Here is a 21434-nt window from a genome sequence, read left to right as displayed (position 1 = left end):
CTGGCCCTACAAAAAAAAAACAATTTGCAGCGACGTTCGCGCGGCTCCTTTTGCGCATGCACAGCATCACCGTAGGGGGCCCTGGACAGGAGTCCCGGTGGGCCCCGGGCCCACCAGTCCAACCCTGGGTATGGGACCAGAATGCTCGGGATCTGGGTGTTTTCCCTATAATGGGTCTTTCCTTTATTTCAATCTCTGTTCCACAAGTCTGCTAAAAAATCATTTAAACATTAAAGGGGTTGTTCACCTTCCAAACACTTTTTTCAATTTAGTTGTTTTTAGATTGTTCCCTAGAAATAATGACTTTTTTCCAATTACTTTCCATAATTAATTTTTTACGTTTTTTCCAAAATCTAAGTTGAAAGTTGAATGTTCGTGTCTCTGGTGTTTGAGTTTGGCAGCTCAGTAATTCAGGTGCAGACTCTAAACTGTTACAATTTTGCAACATTTAGTTGATACATTTCTCAGCAGCATCTCTGGAGTATTAGCAACAATTGTATCAATTCTAACAGCTGCCTGTAATGAAACCCAGAGAGTCTGCTCAGCAGGGACAAAGATAAGAAATGTATCAACTAAATGTATCCATTTAGAACAGTTTACAGGATCGGCGACCCCCCCTCCCAGAGCTGCTTCAGAAGGAGAGAAAAGAACATTATTTTATTTTTAATAGTAAGTACAGTTCTTGTTTTTTTTTATGAATTTGGTTTCCTCACAAAAAGTATGACAAAAGGGAAGACTTATTCCCAGGAGATGAAAGTATGATGAATTATTCACACATTATAACGGAATCTGTGGTTTCACACTTCGGTCTCTACAGAGCTACTTATAAAGTATTATCAACCATCCCTGTAGTGGAATTGAACTACAAAGCTCTTCCTCCTGTATATATTAAGTTAACAGAAAAACTTCCACATGCCTATCAGTTTGTATACAATAAAATTGTGTATTTGTATGATAAGAATTACTCAATGCAGTTTTTTTTTTAAATTACATGGTTTTGGCAAGTGTGTTGCTTGTTGTGTTTTACATACATGACAGTATTCAAGGACTTTCTTGGACATACAGTAGATGTCAGTTAACAGGTTAGCAACTGACATAAACCCATGCTGAGAGTGATGAACATTATACAAAGTATATACAGTATTGTGTATTTAAACAGGAAGGTACATTCTTTTAATTTATTCCTCCCTTTTTAACCCAGACCACGTTGTTAGAAGAAGCTTTCAGAGTTTCACCCATACACTCCATGAGTGAAAAGAATTGTTGTACAACAAAAAAATCTGACACCTAGACCAATGCATTTTCGCAAATTTTTGGTGAAGACGGGACAGATTTGCTAATCACTACTGTGGAGCAGAAGCTCTGAGTTTCATCAAAGGCAGCTGTTTAGAATTGATACAATTGTTGCTAATATTCCAGGGAAGCTGCTGAGAAACGTATCAACTAAATTGTCTGCACCTGGAATACAGAGCTGCCAGAGTGAAACACCATTTAGGGCTCTTACTGACGAGCGGTTGTAGCTGCGCTCCCCTGCGTTCAGCCGCAGGGGAGCGCAGGAATATATGCATTTTTTTCAATGGGGCTGTAGTCACACAGGCACGTGTAGGCTATGAACGCAGGAAAAATGCAACATGTTGCGTCTCAACACGCACCTGTGTGAGTACAGCCCCATTGAAAAAAGCTAACTGCATCTATTCCTGCGCTCCCCTGCAGCTGAACGCAAAAAAACAGCACGCAGGGGAGCGCAGCTACAACCGCTCGTCAATAAGAGCCCTAAGACAGAAGCTTCAAACTTTAATTGCAAAAGTTGAAATTGAAAAAGTATATTTCTGGTGAACAATCTGAATACAACTGAACTGAAAGTGTTGGAAGTTGAACAATCCCTTTAAACACACTTCAAAAATGTTTCTCACTGTGGAAAAGCTGAATTTGTTTTCACTGCCACTGTCCTTAATTCCACTTTTAACAGTTAGGCACAATGAATGCGTTTTTTTTCCTGATAAATAAAAGTGCTCAGTACCAAAGTTAATGTAGCTATGAAATAAGTAAGATAATAATGGCTAGAAGCCCAGTTTGGCCTCACATTATGAATTCCAATCTATAGATCTGAGGCTCACTCCTATAGGAATTAGAAAATTCAATAAATCTAGGGCTGTCTGCATGCCGAATGGCTAGATGGTAGGTCATAATGATTCTGTACACCCCTCTGTCAACAGCTAATTGTTTGCAACCTTACCAAAAGCAAAGGAAGGTAATCCTGCCAGATATTTCCCGCTTGAGACTCAGTAGAAAGACGTTTTCTTGTTTCTTAACAAATGCAGTGTCAGCCGAGCAGACAAGTGAACACAATTTTTGTTCAACTTTGATTTGTTTTGTAAAATGTATACAGGTATAGTTTATCTATTATACAAAATCCTTGGGACCTGGGTTTTTCCGATAAGGGGTCTTTCTGCAGTTTGGATCTCCATACCCTTAATCTGCTAAAATCATTTAGACATCGAATCAATCTTATAGCATTGTTCTGCTACCAATATGTATTCATGCAGCTTTGCTACCATAAGTACAAGGTACTTTATTATTACAGAGAAAAAGGAAATTTTTAAAAATTAGAATTATTTGCTTATAATGGGATATAGCCTTCCTGTAATTTGATGCTTTTGTGATAATGGGGTTCGAGACAAGGGGTTCCATACCAGTATCTGCAAATTATTCAGATTCAGTAGTTTGAACTGGCTTATGGATTTGGTAAACCCCAAATTATAAATCTATGATTCAACTAAAAGAAAAACTTATCTAGAAAATCTTGAACTTGAGAATCAAGGGATTCCTAGCAGCTGAATTTCTTCCTTATTGATCAAAACTTTTCAGAGTTGGGAGGACACCTTTCATTACTCTAAGACAGTGTTCCCCAACCAGTAGTTTGCGAGCAACATGTTGCTCACCAACCCCTTGGATGTTGCTCCCAGTGACCTTAAAGTAAATGCTTGTTTTTGAATTTCAGGCAAGTAGACAAGTTTTGGTTGCATAAAAACCAGGTGTACTGCCAAACGGAGACTCATGTAGGCTGCCAATGCACATAAGGGCTACCAACAGCCAATCACAGTCCTTTTATGGCACCCCCAGAAACGTTTTTCATGCTTGTGTTGCTCCCCAACTCTTTTTTTTACATTTCAATGTGGCCAATGGGTAAACAAGGTTGGGGACCCCTGCTCTAAGCAGTAAACCTGAATACTTGCTCTCCGATGCACATCATGTGGGCAGAATGATATTCTCTGCTGTAAAAGGTTGTAACTGCTTGGTAAGGTTTTCCATGTAATGATTAAACAATCCATAATGTGCTTCTGATGCAAGTAATTCAGATTTAAGTTATAATTTCAATTCAGGTCAGATACAACTAAATTCAAGAATTACTGAACATGAATCAAAGAGTGACATTTCAAGTCTACTGTAAATAAATGGTTTAATTTAAAAACAACATTTGTTTACCATTTATAAATACACTAATACATATATGTAAAAATTGTCAGACTGGTACAGCATTTTTAACAAAAAAAACAAAAAAACAGTTTACAGCAATTGTAAAAACAAACTGTCGCAACAAAAAAAAAAAATCCCTACTTTTCTACTGTCTTTGAAAACATTGTTATGACAGGAACATCTTTCAATGTCAACAAATATAAAAATTATGCTGTGAAATCAAGAACAATGGATTTTGGTAGATCAATTGTATTTTTTAAAAAAATGGACAATACAAAGAAAAGCAGCCTGATGCTAAAACTAATAAGAAATATGAAAATGTAACTTAGCAAGAGATTCAACCGAGTTACCTTGCATAACTATTAAAGAGAAACGAAACATATATACCCTTCAATCCATGTAGGCTATACAAGTGTAGCAGAGCACTATAATATGCTCTTAGTGCACTGACTAAGGTGGAAGGTGGTGAATCAGCGGACACCTGTAGGCTTTCAGGGAGAGAGCACCGTGGAAGGGCTTTTAGTGCACCTATTTGGAAGCGGTCACTTTGATATAAAAGGTAAATGGACGACAACCTTCTCTGCTTGTTATTATTCCCTTCCTTTTAAAAACATTTCAGATTTATTATATAAAGGGCCCAATTTAATGCTTAACATTGAAGCAGTATCCGGAATCTCATTTATACACACACACACACACACACACCCACATCAGCTATTGTGTGTTAGCAGCATTACACGCTTTTTTGCTGTTTGCCTATAAAAGGTCTCGCTTGTAACAGACCAACAAATTAATTCGATAAAAAACTTTTGATGATCGATTTGTAAACAATACTTCTGCATTTCACTAAAGGGGTCATTGCAGTGTAGGCACAAGTTAGTCTTTTTAACTTTACTTGACTGGATACTAACAGACCCCTTTCATAGTAATATCTCAATCTGTATATGCAGCATTATTAAAAACACACAACATAAAAGCAATGTCTGAATGAAATACAGTACAAAAAAAACCTACAAGATAAAAGTTTTTACATCCATTTTTTGCAATTCTGTTTTAAAAGAAATCACTTTACATATGTATTTACAGATATGAAAACTAAAACCTACATTTTAAGTTACATGACAAACATTCTAGGGTGAAATTGGAAAAAAATATATATACAAGATCTGGCCTGAAGAACTAAGTAAGGCACATGTAGACAATATTTAAAGCCCAACATTGGAACGTTATAGAACAATTTGTCAATTCTCAGTTGTCGTACATGGCCCCTAGTGGAGCAATTTAACAAATGTACAAAATACATTTAATATCTAGGGGAAAAGCTTCACCTGCTAATTGTAGATCAATACTGGAAGTAAATTAAAGGGAGATTGACTTTTAAAAAGATTAGCTGCTCAAAATGTTCCATCATTAGTCTGTTTTGGTTAAAATTGCCATTTTCATTTGCAGTGTTAAAAAGCCTCTCAGAGGGAATAATGCTAGGTGGGCATCCAAGGAACCTGACAGCCAGTTTTGCCAATACAGGCCATGCAGATTTCTTCAAATTCCAGTAAGTTAATGGATCACAGTTGTGTTCAAGAATCTCTTCTTCCAAGTAAGCAAACACAATATCTTCTGGCAATTTTTCCTTTAATGTCTTTGATCTTTCTAAATTTGCCATAAGTGACCAAATGTTTTCCTCACATTTGCTTTCTGGCGAAGAACTTTTGTTGCACCCATTAAGGATAGGTGCATCATCTGAGGTAGAACTTAGTATCTCCAGTTCCCTGATTAAGCCTTGTTTGTACTCCTCAGCCTCCTCCTCCGACAATAAGGAAGCTTTGTACCTGGGGTCTAAGAGTGTAGCAAAAATATATCGCGGATCATGAAGGGTTGATGAAAGTCGACAAACCATGGCTTCTTTAAGAGACGTCAGCATTGTATCAATACCCATTGTTTCCTCAAATAACATCTCTATCTTTCTGTTGAGAATATGAATCATTGGAATAACTTGGCTCAAGGTGGCCATGTGCATACTCATTTCTCTACTAGCTGCTTCAAATGGTTTCAGTGCATGGCAGACAGATTGTATTACTTCCCACTGATCACAGCTTATTAGTTCTCTGAAGTTGCACTCAATAGACATTTCATCAATTGCCCTTTTCTGTTCAATTAGTCGTTCTAACATATGAAATGACGTGTTCCATTTAGAAGGGACATCCTGAATCAAATGGTGCTGAGGTAAATCATATTCTTTTTGCAATTCTGCTAATTTTTCTTTTGCTTTTGTGGATCGCCGTACACGTTCACAGATTTTTCTTGCAATACTTAGCAAGTTTTGCACCATTCTTTGACTTTTAATAGCCTCGTTCACAATTAGATCCACTGTGTGCCCAAAACACTGAACACTTGAATGCTCACTCTCATTTAACGTTTTTGCTATGCTATGATTATCAGTCACTGTTATACCTATCTGAAGGCCAACTGAAGTAATCCAGGATTCCCATAAGTGTTCTAGATGTTTTTGAACACTGACACCATTAAAGTCACAATCAATCTGTGAAACATGCAAAAGTGCTGAACAGTGGTGATTTTCATTATGCGGTCTGAATGAAGACTCAAATGTTACCCAATGAGCAGTAAGAGTTAAGTATTCCCGTGTCTGACTGCTCATCCATATTCCAGATGTAAAATGGATTACACCACTTTCTGCTTCTTTTAAGTGCGAGACTATGATGTCCTTTACATTTTCATACATGTCAGGGATTGCAGTTCTTGAAAAGTAGGATGCAGATGGTAATGAATATTGAGGTTGAAGATATTCAAGTAGTCTATTAAATCCAACATTATTTACAAAGGAATATGGCTGAAGATCAAGTGCAATCATTTCAGCTACAAGACTTGTGATTTTCTTGGCAACTGGATGAGAGTCACTAAATTTGTCAGTGGTGTCATCAAAAGAAGAGGCTGTTAATTCAGTTTTCACTGGCGTTTGTGAATCGGCAGGACATAACGTTTTGGAAACACTATTGTTTTGCAGTACATTGCCATGAAACCGCTGTAAATGTCTCAAGAGACAACTGGTTCCCAAATTGGTTGGTTTTTTCCCTCTACTTATTGTTCGACCACAGTGCATACATACAACTTTCGTTGAGTCGGCAGAACAAATTGAAAAGTGATTCCACAGTTTTGAGGTCTTTTTGCTGTTTGTTGGTAATACAATTTGATTATCATGATTTACAATTGTTAATTCTGTCATTCTTGCTGAGCACTCTGCAGAAGCTAAAGTAGCATAAGGAGAATTGGCTAGACCAACATCATTTTTTTTTTGGTTCAATATCACTTCTGGGTGTTGTCTATACAAATGCCTCAAACAGTTTGTTCCCAAATCCCCCTTTTTGCCTCTGCTAATCGTGCAATTGCAATACTTGCACTCTGCTTTCAGATGATCAGTTGAAGATAATGAGAAATGATGCCATACTTCAGATTTTAACCTTTTCATACATTTTTTGTTTGACTGAAAAACAGTTGACTTGTATGTTAAAGTTCTGCGACCGTGGCCACGTTTTCCAGGAGAAGACAGTAATAATGACTCGGTATTACTATCTGAGCAATGCAAAATAGATTCTTCATCTTCAATCAGGTTTCCATTAGGAACAGCATACTGAATATCAACTGATGCCCTATCAGGAGATGAAGGCAAAGAAGCAGGTTCTTTACTAATTTTTCCTGGAGATACATCACCACCATCTGGGGGAAGAAGAGATGGCAATAAGGTAGGAGGCACAGAATATGGGGGTGGCAAACTTGTTACTCCGCCATTCTCTTCCAAAACTATTGAACGGTGGGCTCTCCACATATGCCTTATTAAACAACTGGTTCCAAGGTCTTTTCCATTTTTTCCTCTGCTGAATTCATTCATGCAGTGTATACAAACGGCCTTTGAATTATCAAGGGGAGATAAATAAAAATGCTTCCAGACAGCAGACCTTCTTCTAGAACCTGATGAATTTTTTTGAGTTGGAATGTGTTTTTGTTCTGTGTTGTCACTGGTTTCTTCTGCTTGACTGTTTGAGAATGACACTGGAGAAACCCCTGAAACAACTTCTTTGATTTCTTCTTTGATTTTTTCTGACACTGAAAAGTCTGAGGATATATTATCTGATAATGTCAATGTTTCCTCTGGTATGCTTTCTGAAGAGATTTTTAATGCTGATTTTTTATATTTAGTAGGTGTAACATTGGATTCTGCAGCATCTGAAGATTGTGGAGGTAGCAGTAATGTAGGTGGAGAGTAGGAAGATATACCAGGCTTTTTTTCAGAAAAAAGCACTCTAGGATGTGCCCTTCTTACATGTCTCATTAAACAACTTGTACTTAGGTCTTTTTCATTTTTCCCTCGGCTAAACTCTTTCATACAATACATGCATGTTGCTTTGGTACTGTCCCGGGGAGATATAAAAAAATGATTCCAAGCTGGAGACTTTTTCCGGTTGCTAATATTTTTGTTTGTAAGTATACTTTGTGTAACGGCCTCCATTGCCGCATCATAAAGAGTAGTAGTGTACTGAGAAAACAGAACACCATAATCATCCTCATTGTCAGTTGATACAAATGTATTTGAGGTATCAGCACAGGATTGTTCCTTATCTTCTTGCTCATCGCTACTTTCAATTTGTTTTAGGTCATCCAATTCCATCTTTATTTGCATACCATCCAAGTCACTATTTCTGTCTTCATCTTCAACTTTCAAATTGTTGATTTTTTCTTCAGTCAGAATACTTTCCATTTTTGGGGAGCAATTGATATTTTGCCAGAATTTAGATGGAAAATTAAGTAGTCATTTAAAATAATTAGAAAGGTATCACAGTAACAAAGCCTTTAAGCAGAATTTGTTAGCACAGACATTTCTTGCCATCAAACTGTGCAGACTTTTGTTTTTGAATCTTGTGGCATCTCAAGCGGATCTTGCAAAATTCACTGTTGCCTGCTACACCAGCGTATTTGATGCAGTTTTGGTCATTTTAACAGGAGTCCGCCTTAAAAAAACACAAAAGTACAAAATTACCATTATTATTAATAATAAAAATTCAAGGCAATATCCTCTATTTAACTTAACTGCAACTTTTTAAAGCAAAAAATACAAAGTTAAAAGACATAATAAAACAAGGTCCAAAGAAGGACTAAAATATTTTTGTCTAAAAAAAAGTCTTCTAGGAGGAACAATACGATACCTATGGTATTTTATTTCAGCAGAAAAGGGTCCAACTTGGAAAAAAATGTGCAAAATTTTCTAAATACTTAATTTAAACCTGTTCCTATAGCGGGGACTATGGTTTCAGGACAGTGATCTGTTTGTTCTGTTCCAATACATGCTCTAGATAAACACCAAAGAGTTTTCTTTGGTGTACATCAATACATTTAGTTTCCATGCTAGACCCTGCTGATAAAATAATCAGTATTTGAAGAGGAAGATACTTTTTTTTAGAATGAAATCTAGCCATAGACCAAATGAACAGAACAGTGGATTTTTTTTAAATTGTAAATACAGCAATACTATTAGACTTGAAGGCAAAAAAACAACTGTGCACTAATCTTAGATCAACAAGGATATATATGTCTTCACAATTACACCTTTATGGGGTTTAAGGTTTTTTTTGTAGTGGCGGCAGAGTATCTGCTCTACGTTGCTTGTTTTTCATGCCCCTAAAGAAAAATGCTTATTTAATTTTGCGTTACTTTTGCAATAAATTTATGATATTCTGCCTTATTTTCATATATGTCTTCTGTTCTCAAGTCAAGAAGATCTTTATGTGTCAGACTAATATTTGTCTTGTGTGTGTATGAAAGTGGAGGAAGCATGTTCTGTCTTGTAATTACATATCTGAAGAGGACAGTAGCTATGGCTGCCAAATTGAGCTGAACTTTTCACACCTGGTTTTTTGTGTTTACTTTTTTAGATATTATGATTGTGTTAGATTGCCACAACTGTTTTTATATTTAAAAATATATGTATATTAATTATTTGGAAAAAAAAAAACTTTGAGACAAGAAGTGCCAAGCTAATTATGCATTCACTTCTGCAAAAGAGCAAAACTGTATATTTTGGTGAGGCACAGGGATATTTAAGATCCAATACAAGCAGCCATTCTCTGCGTAAAAAACAGTTTAGTTTAGGACAGACTAGATGGGCCCTTCAAAAAATAAAGGAAATTTTGATTTTTAAATGCCCTAAAAAAAAACAGCCAAACCTATTCTCTTTTCTGCAGCCATTACAAAATGTATTGTTTGGGAAACCCACATTCTTGAATGTGTATACATACAAACGATATAGCTATATTTGACAAAATCAGTAGAAGTATAGAAATTGTATCAGCCCCAGTGCAATCTATGTTTGCAGGGCCAAGCAGGCAGCTACCCTCAGTTTTCCTGGCAATATCGCTTGAAATGGTATTTTTACTTGATCGACAACATTTAAACGATCGTTTCAAGATAATCGTGGTTGCACGATAACGAAAAGATCTTTTATAGATCTTTACATCTATGGCCAGCTTTAGACTGACCTTGAAGGAACACCCTGGCTGAGCAGGCAGTGGATAAATCTGACAAGAATAGAAGTGGAAAAGAATAACGGAAAATGTGAATTAAAAAATCTTTTATGGAGGATTCATTATTTGGACACATCAAAATATAATTTTGTTGCAGCCCTAGCACGAGCAGTGTCTCTTCAACTAGTCAAAACATTTAAAGGGGTTGTTCGCCTTCAGTTGGTTTCAGATAGTTCACCAGAAAGACTTTTTTCCAATTACTTTCCATTTTCTATTTGCGACCTTTTTCCTAATAAAAAAAAGTAAAAATGTGTAAAGTTAAATTTTTCACCTTCTAAAGCAGCCACGGGGGGGGGGGGGGTCGGCGGATGGTCGCTGACTTTTTAAATCAATATCTTATAGTTGATACATTTGTTATTTTTGTCCCTGCTGAACAGAATCCCTAAGTTTCATTAAAGAAGAAGTCCCCTACATAAGTCCCAGCATTCAGCCTGCTGTGGTTTCTACATAATTAGTTGAAACCTCCAGCTCATTTCACTTACTTCCTGGTCTAGCGTAAAGCCCTGCCCCCTTCCCTTCTGAGATCGCTCTTTTATCTCTTAAACTATGAGAGTAGGACATGTGAGAGTAGTTGGAGAGGAGCAGCTGCACAGTTACAGAGAAGCAGGAGACCGTGGCAGTTTTTTTTTTTATAACACTGTAAGCATCTGCACTGTAATCACAAGTTTTTCATATTTGCTGATTAGTGATACAATTTGCTGTATGTATTTGCCAATTGCTTGCACTTGCATCTTAATTGGTTCAACTGTGAAAACTGTACACTACTGTATCACAAATCAGCAAGTGCAAAAAAACTGCCACTGGCTCCTGCTTCTCTGTTACGGTCACTGCAGGTGCAGCTGCTCCTCTCAGACTACTCTCACAGTAGAAGCGATAAGGAGAGATCTCAGAAGGGAAGGGGCAGGGCTTCATGCTAGACCAGGAAGTACTTGAAATGAGCTGGAGATTTCAACTGATTATGCAGAAACCACAGCAGGCTGAATGCAGACAGTAAGGTAGGTTATTTTAGGGGACTATTTGGAAGTAAAGCTTACTCCATGTTCTTTGCAGGAATAAAAGTTAATTTACAGTGTGCTGAATCGGTAAGGTATTTTTTGTTATAGGCATTTGTAGTGAAAAAACTACCTTCCTAAATTTCTTAGTTCCATTCATGATGGGACTGGAGTACTGGTAACCTGTTGCACATGCAACTACATAGCGCGTTATGTAGCAAAGCAGTGATTATAAGTGGATTGAGGCTGCGCATAATGTTAGAACAGAAAATGCTGCCCCAGGCAGTGGGAGGATGGAATGTAAAGAATTTGGTGTCATCACCCTAGTGCAGCCGGCAGGTTTTCAACAGAACAGCATACGGAGCAAAGGGAAGCACCAATAGGAAAAACCGTTACTGTTCTGAAAACTGTATATAAATGCAGTTAGAATGTACAACCCTTGGCACTAATCTCCCGAAATAGCAGCGTGTGCCCTGGCCCTAATAAAAAAAAAACCACATGATCTTCAAGTTATTAGCGCTTACAATTTTTTAGCAATAAAAAAAATGTTCAAAAGATATATTTTCATTGTTAGAATGCTCCATAGGTAAGGCAGGCAAAGCCTGTTGAATCCCTAATATCCCCCCATTTAGTTTACCTTGTATACTGGGTCAAGATTTTTTCAGTCATGCATGCTCTGCTGCCAGCAGTGCCAGTGCCCAGGTTGATCAGTGGTGAACACATGCAAGTTCTAGAGGAGTTTAGAAGGTGCAATCATGGCGACTGAGTGGAGCACGCACAGAACAGTATAATGGAACAAACCGACCCTGAAGTTGTCTATATGAAAACATAAAAAAAAGTGCAGTTGATTAATTAAAAACGAGGGTCAGGCAAAGCGATAAATTATTTCTACTTACCATAATTTCTATTTCCAAGTCACTGTCATGGCAGTATTCACCAACATGGGTAATTCCCACCCCTTTAAGGTCACTGGACAGGAAACACAAACTTCCACTATAAAACATCCTCCTATCCCTCCCCCAACAGTCTTAGTAACAAGCCCTTGAAATGTGGGAGGTTAGTAAATGCTGCCATGACAGTGACTTGGAAATAGAAATTACGGCAAGTAGAAATATTTTCTCTTTCCCAAAGTTACTATGGAAGCAAATCACCAACATGGGACACTCCAAAGTTAAGAAGGGAGGGACAACATATGCTGCATAACATTTTTATTCAGCACAAAATTATTGAATGACGGACTGAAGAACTTTTCGCCCAAAGCTCTTCTCTTGGGAGTAGAGAACATTCAACTTATAACACCAGACAAACGTAGAGGCAGAAGTCCACCTGGCTACCTTGCAGATCACATCTGGCGGGGCCTTGCTTCCGCCACACAGGATGTAGCCACAGCTAGTCGAATTGGCCCTTGGGTCCCTAGAAATCTGCCTGCCAGCCAATTGATATGCCAATACAATGCAGGTGACTATCCAAAGGGCATTTGTAGTTTTAAATGGAGCTTGCCCTTTCCTCTGACTTCTCGGAATCATAAAAAGTTAGTCAGACTTGCGCCAATCCTTTTTGTGTGATTAATGTAAAGTGAGATTGTCCGCACAGGGTCTAAGTTGTGCCACTGTCTTTCTAGTTCAGACTTTGGATCATGACAGAACAATGGCAAAAACATCTCCAATTACATGTGAAATTGAGAGACAACTTTCGGCAAAAAAGTCGAATGCGGGTCTCATGACTACCTTATCCTGGAAGATTACTGTATCTGGTTCCTTAGCTGATAGGGAGTGGATCTCTTTCCGTGTTGGTGATTTGCTTGCCATGGTGACTTGGGGAAGCATGCAGTGTCTTTTCGAATAACCTCAGTGTTCACAAAGCCATTGGGCTGGGGTGACCAATAACCTGGACAGCACAACTATATGGACTGGTGTGGTTAATAGTCTTGTTTGTGAGGAATTTGGGCAGATATTCACATTTCATATGTTTTCCCAGCATTGTGTCATATCAATATGGCCATCAGCCCATTCCCTCCAGCCAAACTGAGGGACTTTTTAGCAGCCCTGCTCCCCCTTTTGTCACATGACAAATTACATAGGGGCCAGTTTTCAGATTCTATGACAAGGTAGCCAGCAGCCTGTTACAAGTGGTTCACATGTCACAGAGCCAAGCTGCTCCAGTTCCTAGTGTCATATGTGTTTACATTATTCCAATCCATCTTGCAGAGTGCACCAATGACGGGAAGATATTTTAATGAAACCTACACCTTGCAACACATTATTATAAAGATGTTTAAAACTTTTATCTCTGCACAAATGCTGGGCCATTATAACAGTACTGCGGTTTTGGTTGGTTTAGGTATCAAGCAGGTTTGAACATCTCGTTAGCCAATTTATAGTACATCAGCAGATGAGATTAAAATGATCTGCAGCTTCCCTTCACTCCCTACTATTGCAAACCTGCTGAATACCTGAACCAACCAAATTCCACAGTACAGTAATACTAGGCGGATCTATGGCCCAGCATTTGTGCATAGATAATCGTTTGAATGGTTTTAACCAATATTATAACAATGTGTTGGAAGGTGTATATTTCTTTAAAACTGCTTCCATAATGTACCACAACTTTAGAAAAAAAAGCTCCTTGTGCATAGATGCACATTATCTAGAACGGTGGGAAATATTTCAGTGTCCCCCCCCACAATTCATCTTTAGGGCAATGACAGACAATGTTTTGTCTCTAACAATTAATCTTGTGTACAGTGGATGACAAAACAAGGGACATTTTGTTATATGCTGCACCCGAGAATAATCGCGGGCGACAAATTGGCCTGTCTGTCATTGAAAGATAAAGCTAGAGGTAAACCGCAATCAAAAGATAAAGATGACGAGCACTCTGTGTCCACTCATAAGTTAAAAGTAAAGAACTTTATTTCATCTTGTTAAAACCATCACATATCCTGAGTGTTGTATATCAAACGATACGTAGTCATAGGCATTGCACTCAAATGTGCCAAATGGCTTTTTAAATGATTTTTTTTTAATGAATGGCTTTTTTAATGAATTTAAAAAACCGTTCAGCACATTTGAGTGCAATGTCTATGACTACGTATCGTTTGATACGTAACACTCAGGATATGCGATGGTTTTAACTAGATGAAATAAAGTTCATTACTTTTAACTTATGTGTGGATACGGAGTGCTCGTCATTTTTATCTTCTGATTGCGGTTTACCTCGAGCTATGGGTTCAGGGCGAACTTTGTTTGAAGTATCTGCAAAGCCAAGCGCGGGACCAGGGGTTTGGACACCCAGGTCATCGTAAAATTTGGGTTAGTGATTGATTTTAGATGCCGTAGAATTAACTGCTTTGTTAGACTTATTACAGAGTAGCAAGGCTTTATTTAAAGAGAAGGTGAATCAACATCGGTCCTTTAATTATATAAAAAAAGATCCAAATTGAGCATGTTTTACACTGTATATCATTGCCCTTAAAGTGGTGGGAAAAGATCAGAGATTGCCATGCCTTAGCAGAATGGAGAGGGGGCAATGCCTGCAAGATTAAGGGGGGGGGGGGGGCTAGTTGTCCTTTAAGGTATTAACAAAAAATTCAGATAGTTACATAGTTAAATCTGGTTAAAAAAGACAAAGTCCATCAATTTCAACCCCTCCAAAAAAAAAACCAGCATCCATACACACACCCCTCCATACCTTCACATAAATTATATATAAACCCATATCTATACTTACTATAGAATTTAGGATCACAATAGCCTTTGATATTATGTCTGTCCAAGAAATCATCCAAGCCACTCTTAAAAGCAATAACAGAATCAGCCATCACAACCTCACTGTCCTCACTGTAAAGAACCCCCTACGTTGCTTCAAATGAAAGTGCTTTTCTTCTAGTCTAAAGGGGTGGCCTCTGGTACGGTGATCCACTTTATGGGTAAAAAGGTCCCCTGCTATTTGTCTATAATGTCCTCTAATGTACTTGTAAAGTGTAATTATGTCCCCTTTGCAAGCTCCTTTTTTCCCAGAGAAAACAACCCCAAACTTGATATACACTAAGATCCAATTGTTTATTGAGCTCACCAAATACGGAGCCGACAACCTGATTTGCCAACAAATCCTTTGGTTAAACTCAGGATTATTATTTGGACCATGTGCCATCAATCGGACTATAATGGGGCATAGACCAGATGGAAGAGAACCACATTATTAACGTAGTCTGCAGATTTCACTCACCCCACTCTTTTTTGGGTTACTTTAGTTATATGTGAACGGGACTGCTATGTAGCACTGGTAATCTCCTTTAGTCTCCATTCAGAACATCATAAATTTGCATCATCTCTTTCTAAACCACATGCAAAGAACCTGAAAGTTCTCTGAACTGACCCTTCTATCTATATATGTATGTCACTGTGGAAGGTAAAATATAGGAGGTACTCGAATATACCCACAATTATATACCTAAGTGGTTCTTTAAATCTTTAACATAAAGGAGAACTTAAACTTAGGCATTTCAATCTCTAGCTATAGTACGTTCTCTCTGATCACTTTAGTTCTAACACAGCAGCCCTTTGTAATGTTTCTGCGCTCTTCCTTAAGAGTTAGTACAATGTTTTCACATGTGCAATGTCTCACTCCTTTACCACTGGTGTTTCTATACCACCTGAGGTACACCATAACTGCACATTTGTACTGCCTCTGCTGGTTACTTGGGGCCAAAGTAAAAAGCAATGGAAGAGATTCTGTGACCTCGCAGTAACAAAAAGAATAGCGTACTATGCATGCCCCCCAACATGGCCGCTCGTACTGGGAGTTCCCCCCTGGTGTGGGTCGTCTAGCGCGGGGGCAATTTAAAAACAAAAACTACTTTTTCCAAAACTTGATTGCAGGCTCTACTATGCCACACCTTTGGTTGGTAATAGTATTGTGCCCTTTAAAACCTCTGGTCTTTGGGAGACCAGTCAGAAGCTCATGCCTGATTTTGAAAAAATATTAGTCTGCTTGATTTGGTACAATCAACAGTATTATATTGATCCATTTCCTAACCAGCTGAAACTATATTTTTAGCTCTGCACTGGTATTTCCGGTTGCATTTTGTTCCAGTTCCAATGAACTCCTGTGTCTTACAAAATCCTTATATTTTAAAATAGTGGCTACTACTACCTATGAACCTGAAGCCAAATCTGATCACCGTGTGAACCCCATGTGAGAAGCAAAGGTGCTTTCCCCCCCCCCTCCGCAGCTCGATAAACAGTTACATACAGAGCAGCTGGTGTGCGACTTGCAAGTCACGTGATCCAGGTAGAGTTACCGAGGAAGTTACATGCATTATTAGTAGCAACAAGGCGGATGCCTCCAGACTCCATTTCCGGGGGGACAGAACATGCTCCTGACTAGCCAGTGTACATGTATTAACAACTCTGGGATTCCTCGGCACAATACTCTCAGACACTGCCAGCCCTGTACTGTGCCTACACCACACGCATTCTCGCAAGAGCCCGTTCAAATCTAGGGTTGGCCATTACAATATCTGTCGCACTGCTTCGCACAATAACTACGACCGTATCATCTGACCAATCTACACGCCAAGCACCACAAACATGGCGTCTAACAAAACAAGCGCACGCAACATTGTACACACACAGAGAGAAAGTACTGAGCGTCCTCCTTCCCATAACGCCGGCAGCTGCCGCACAAGGTGGACAGAATCACGGGTCAGCTGCCTACCATGCGACCCCCAGCTGTAACCCTACTACATCTCCCAGCATTCCTCATTCGAAGGCGGTTCTGGGTTGCGACCGGCTGTAGTTTCACAGAGAAGCCGTAGGTCGGATATTCCAGTGGCAGTTTATTAACATAAAGGCGATCTCATTTCTCTCACCTGCTGATGGCAGACTCACAGCAGCGAACGGAGATGACTTGGTATCCCCAAGTAAAGGCAGACGAGTAGCGTAACTGGTTATAAAGGACCCGCACATCACCCTGAGCACAATTCCGTTACCCGGTTTAAGAAAACAACTTACGAGAGTCTTCTCGGCCACCCGATCTCTTAAAGACCCTTTATTCGGCGGCCTCAACTCGGCCCAGATTCCTCCTTTCAAACAGACAATGCTCTCTCATTACAACGCGTGCCACCCCTCCCCACTCGCTATTACGCAACTGCGTCACGACCAGTACGTCCCGCCATCATTAGGGAGGCAAAGCGGACAATCCACTATGTTTTTTGTTGCTGTGGTGATACGCAGGGGGAGGGCATCTGTTACACTTTTTATTACCATAAGAAGTCTATTGGTACAAAACTGGTTACATTTACTGAATCAAGCCAATGTATCCATGCAGCTCTGATATACTTTATTATTTTAAATCTAATAAGGAACCCTGAAATGGTTATTAGGACAATAATGCTGGTATTAAAGCCATGTGACCCCGTTTTTTGAAGTGCTGTCCGGGTCAAAACAACCAACCTGATTATCTAGATTAGGAAAACCAAGCAAGAATTCCTATGATTGACACGGCAGCGATTGGGGTCCATTGGCTGACCCCACCTCTGTCGTGTCACTGCCCCGCCCCCTCGGATTGGCTGACCCCACCTCTGTCGTGTCACTGCCCCGCCCCCTCGGAGTTAGACTGGCCAAGGTGTCAACCCTAGGTGGCCCTAGTTTCTTAAAAGGGGCAGATCCTATTAAAATATATAATATTGTGAAATTGATGTATTTACATGCAGTAGGGTTTTACTGTACATACAAGCTGTTTTATGCAATATATATTTACAGACACCTACATTGTTCATAGGGATGCACTGAATCCACAATTTTGGATTCAGCCGAATCCTCCGTGAAAGATTCGGCCGAATACCGAATCGAATCCTAATTTGCATACGCAAATTAGGGGTGGGAAGCGGAAAACATTTTTGCTTCCTTGTTTTGTTCCAAAAAGTCATGTGATTTCCTCCCCGCGATTCGGCCGGGCAGAAGGATTTGGCCAAATCCGAATCCTGACGAAATCCTGGCCGAATCCCGAACCAAATCCTGGATTCGGTGCATCCCTAATTGTTCAGGTGTGTTTTCAAACCTGAAATGTTTCGTAGACCCACTTAACAATAACACTACGAGGATTTTGCCCCAAATTACAGCAAAATTGTGACATTTATGTATTTCTGTTTTTTTCTGCAATTAAGAAAACATCATGAAAAACAAAACATGATGTGATAGGCAAACATAGGAAAGTAAATATTATTTGAAATTAATTTCTCTACTTTACCTAGCATGGGTAGACACCCACAAAATGGGTTTACCTGTGACTAGTGTTCCTCTTTATTATTATTTTTTGGCAGTGTGTGTGCAAAAATTCTTTTGTGACCATTTTTAAAACCATGTGCACATTTATAAATTCCACGCGCACAGAGAAGTAGCTGTTTCTAGTGTTGGAACTAGGCATAGGTAGAAGAGGCATGTGCCTAGGGCAGTAGCCGCATGTGGAATTAAAGAGATGCTGTCATTGGAAAACATGTTTTTTTTTTTCAAAATCATTCAGTTAATAGTGCTGCTCCAGCAGACTTCTGCACTGAAATCCATTTCTCAAAAGAGCAAACAGATTTTTTTTTATGTTTAACTTTGAAATCTGCCATGGGGCTAGACATACTGTCAGTTTACCAGCTGCCCCCAGTCATGTGACTTGTGCTCTGATAAACTTCAATCACTCTTTTTTGCTATACTGTTGGTTGGAGTGATATCACCCCTCCCTTTCCCCCTAGCAGCCTAATAACAGAACAATGGAAAGTAACTAGATAGCAGCTACCTAACACAAGATAACCGCTGCCTGGTAGATATAAGAACAGTACTCAATAGTAAAATCCAGGTCCCACTGCGACACATTGTTACATTGAGTAGGAGAAACAACAGCCTGCAAGAAAGCAGTTCCATCCTAAAGTGATCGCTCTTTTTGAAAGCACATGACCAGGCAAAATGACCTGAGATGGCTGCCTACACACCAATATTACAAATAAAACAAATACACTTGCTGGTTCAGGAATTAGATTTTACATCGTAAATCATCTGCAGTGTAAACAGTGTAATTTAGAAATAAAAACAACACCATAAAAATCATGACAGAAACCCTTTAATTAGTTTTCACAGTCCTTTCCACTTCCGATATTTGCAGTCTCTCACTATGGTTTCCAGTGATCCCCAACCAGTAGCTCGTGAGCAACATGTTGCTCTCCAACCCCTTGGATGTTGCTCCCAGTGGCCTCAAAGCAGGAGCTTATTTTTGAATTCCAGGCTTAGAGGCAAATTTTGATTGTATAAAAACCAGGTGCACTGCCAAACAGAGCCTCAATGTAGGTTGACAATCCTCATAGGGGCTACTAAATGGCCAATCATAGCACTTATTTGGCACCCAAGAACATTTTTCATGCTTGTGTTGCTCTCCAACTACTATAACTACTGAATGTTGCTCACGGGTTCAAAAGGTTGGGGATCCCTGGTTTACACTGTGCATCCAAACATGATCAGTGCCAAAAAGGCTAACACAGAAATAAACAAGACAGAAAGATCAGAAACATATAGTGCAGTACTTGTGAACTTGTTCTGCACCTAGAGTAAATTTTTACTCTGTGTTCAATAAACGTAGGTCTAGTTGCCCTTTGAATTGGCATTACATTCAAAAACAGGAGAAACCCCAGGCACTGTGTAAGAACCAGAGTTTAATGTTTGTACCCTCATGGGTGAAAAGTACTTCTGCCAACACCTCGTATAGCCAAAGTGCTTACTTACAAACTAGCACTTTTCAATTCAAAATAGGTAACTTATTCTCTGCATAATCTGTTCTGCCACACAGTCTAGATTCTAAAATTAAAACATAGACACTTTGTGCATAGAGTAAAATCTTTTATTGGTATAAAATAACTAAAAGTAATGCACTTATAATTGTGCTTTAAAAATCAGTCACTTCACGATTGTGCATAGGGCACAATGGTGAGGGGTGCTACACACATACCTTTTTTGTCTGCCTACCATGGGCTTGCCTTGAACATAGTTTGATCCTGGCCCGCCACTGGGAGGTCAGAAAAATACTGGAGGCATGGCAGATTACGGTCGGAGTGGATCAAAAGTAGGTGGATTAGGGTCAGGTGCATGTCGACTTTTTATTTTTTCTTATGCAAGATAAGGTTTTATGCCCTTTTTTTGCATGAGACCAACGAAATGAGCTCAGGAGTTATATTATGCGATATTCAGCCCTTCATAGCACATAGGTTGAAAAAAGACAAATAATAATATGATTCAATGTCATTTAGAAAGGATTTTAGCTGGACAATGCTCCATCTAGTGGCAGTATATCTTAACTTCACAATTTAGCTTGTTTGTCATACCCAGTTGCCATCTGGCCTGTGATATTGTGATTTTTATGACATTATAATGGTTGGTGTTACTGTTATTAATATGCTAAAAGGAATGACCAACCAGTACTTGAAACAGAAAAGGTGGCAACTGTAACAACTGACAATTCTTTATAAATGTATAAACATTTCCTTTCTGGGGGGAAAGTAACAGAACTGTTATATATGTAACATTTTCATAAAAGCAGTGTGTCTGAGTCTCTTGCCATATTAGTCACAGTGTTTACAAGCTACACTACTGTAAATGTTAATACGCATTTTATATAAAAGATTATTGAAACAGCCATGTGTCTTATGAGGTACTGTGATCCTATTTTGCCCAGTATGTGATTCTATCTTAGCTGGTATGAACATTGGCTATATTCATACTCTCTCTTTCAGTTCGGCCCTCACCATGTTGTGAAGAGGGAGTGATGTTGTTTAATTACACCTCTCAATTGCACATTTATATATATATCTATCTATCTATCTATATATATATCTATATCTATCTATCTATCTATATATATATATAAATCTATATATATATATATATATATAGCACCACGAGGACTTAATGAAACTTTGCCACTCGGATGCTTCTTGTAATGAGTTTCCCTCATAGACTGGCATAATTATGTGATTATGTTTATTCCCCGGCTCTACAATATTCACTTATTGTCCACCATCTATATATTTTAATTGGAACCATTGTTTGTCACAGTATATCCTGTCACGTTGTTTTTAACACATTTCAGACCTGTGACTCATTACATATCCCATACACCAGGGGGGGTCCTCCTGCTGTTAGCCCTAATGCCGTTATCTCTGTAGGTGGGATTGGGAGAAAGGTGGCTTGGCATATCCACCTTTCTATATGACAAAATACGTTCTGGCACTGTATATGGCATCACATGTAGCTGTGTGTGTTAATCTGCGGTAATACGCAGACAAACCACCTTGCTATGGTGCTCGTGACTTTATGCAAGACGCCACAGGGCGTTGCTAAGT

The 21434-nt window shown here is 38.9% G+C and overlaps 1 protein-coding gene across 5 annotated transcripts; it reads right to left on the bottom strand.

Annotated features, from left to right (window-relative positions):
• Positions 1 to 3438: 3438 nt before the first annotated feature.
• zbed4.S (zinc finger, BED-type containing 4 S homeolog) lies at positions 3439 to 17660 on the bottom strand. Of its 5 annotated transcripts, none has more exons than XM_018255818.2 (3): positions 16929 to 17660; positions 11694 to 11872; positions 3439 to 8495 (listed from the first exon to the last, which is right to left on the bottom strand). In XM_018255818.2, exon 3 carries the CDS (start codon positions 8243 to 8245, stop codon positions 4820 to 4822), a length of 3426 nt encoding a protein of 1141 aa, XP_018111307.1. In that variant the 5' UTR covers positions 8246 to 8495; positions 11694 to 11872; positions 16929 to 17660; the 3' UTR covers positions 3439 to 4819. The 5 variants fall into 5 exon arrangements, with proteins under 5 accessions (XP_018111307.1, XP_018111306.1, XP_041444451.1 ...); XM_018255817.2 differs by having other exon boundaries at positions 17071 to 17660; XM_041588517.1 differs by lacking the exon at positions 16929 to 17660 and adding an exon at positions 16775 to 16908.
• Between the last annotated feature and the right edge of the window lie 3774 nt (positions 17661 to 21434).

This window comes from Xenopus laevis, chromosome 3S, assembly GCF_017654675.1.
Source record: "Xenopus laevis strain J_2021 chromosome 3S, Xenopus_laevis_v10.1, whole genome shotgun sequence".
Taxonomy (NCBI): Eukaryota; Metazoa; Chordata; class Amphibia; order Anura; family Pipidae; genus Xenopus; species Xenopus laevis.
This window is presented reverse-complemented; position numbering and strand designations above follow the sequence as displayed.

Coding starts and splice junctions, on each gene's coding strand:
- zbed4.S (XM_018255818.2), bottom strand. CDS start 8,245: ATGGAAAGTATTCTGACTGAAGAAAAAATCAACAATTTGAAAGTTGAA.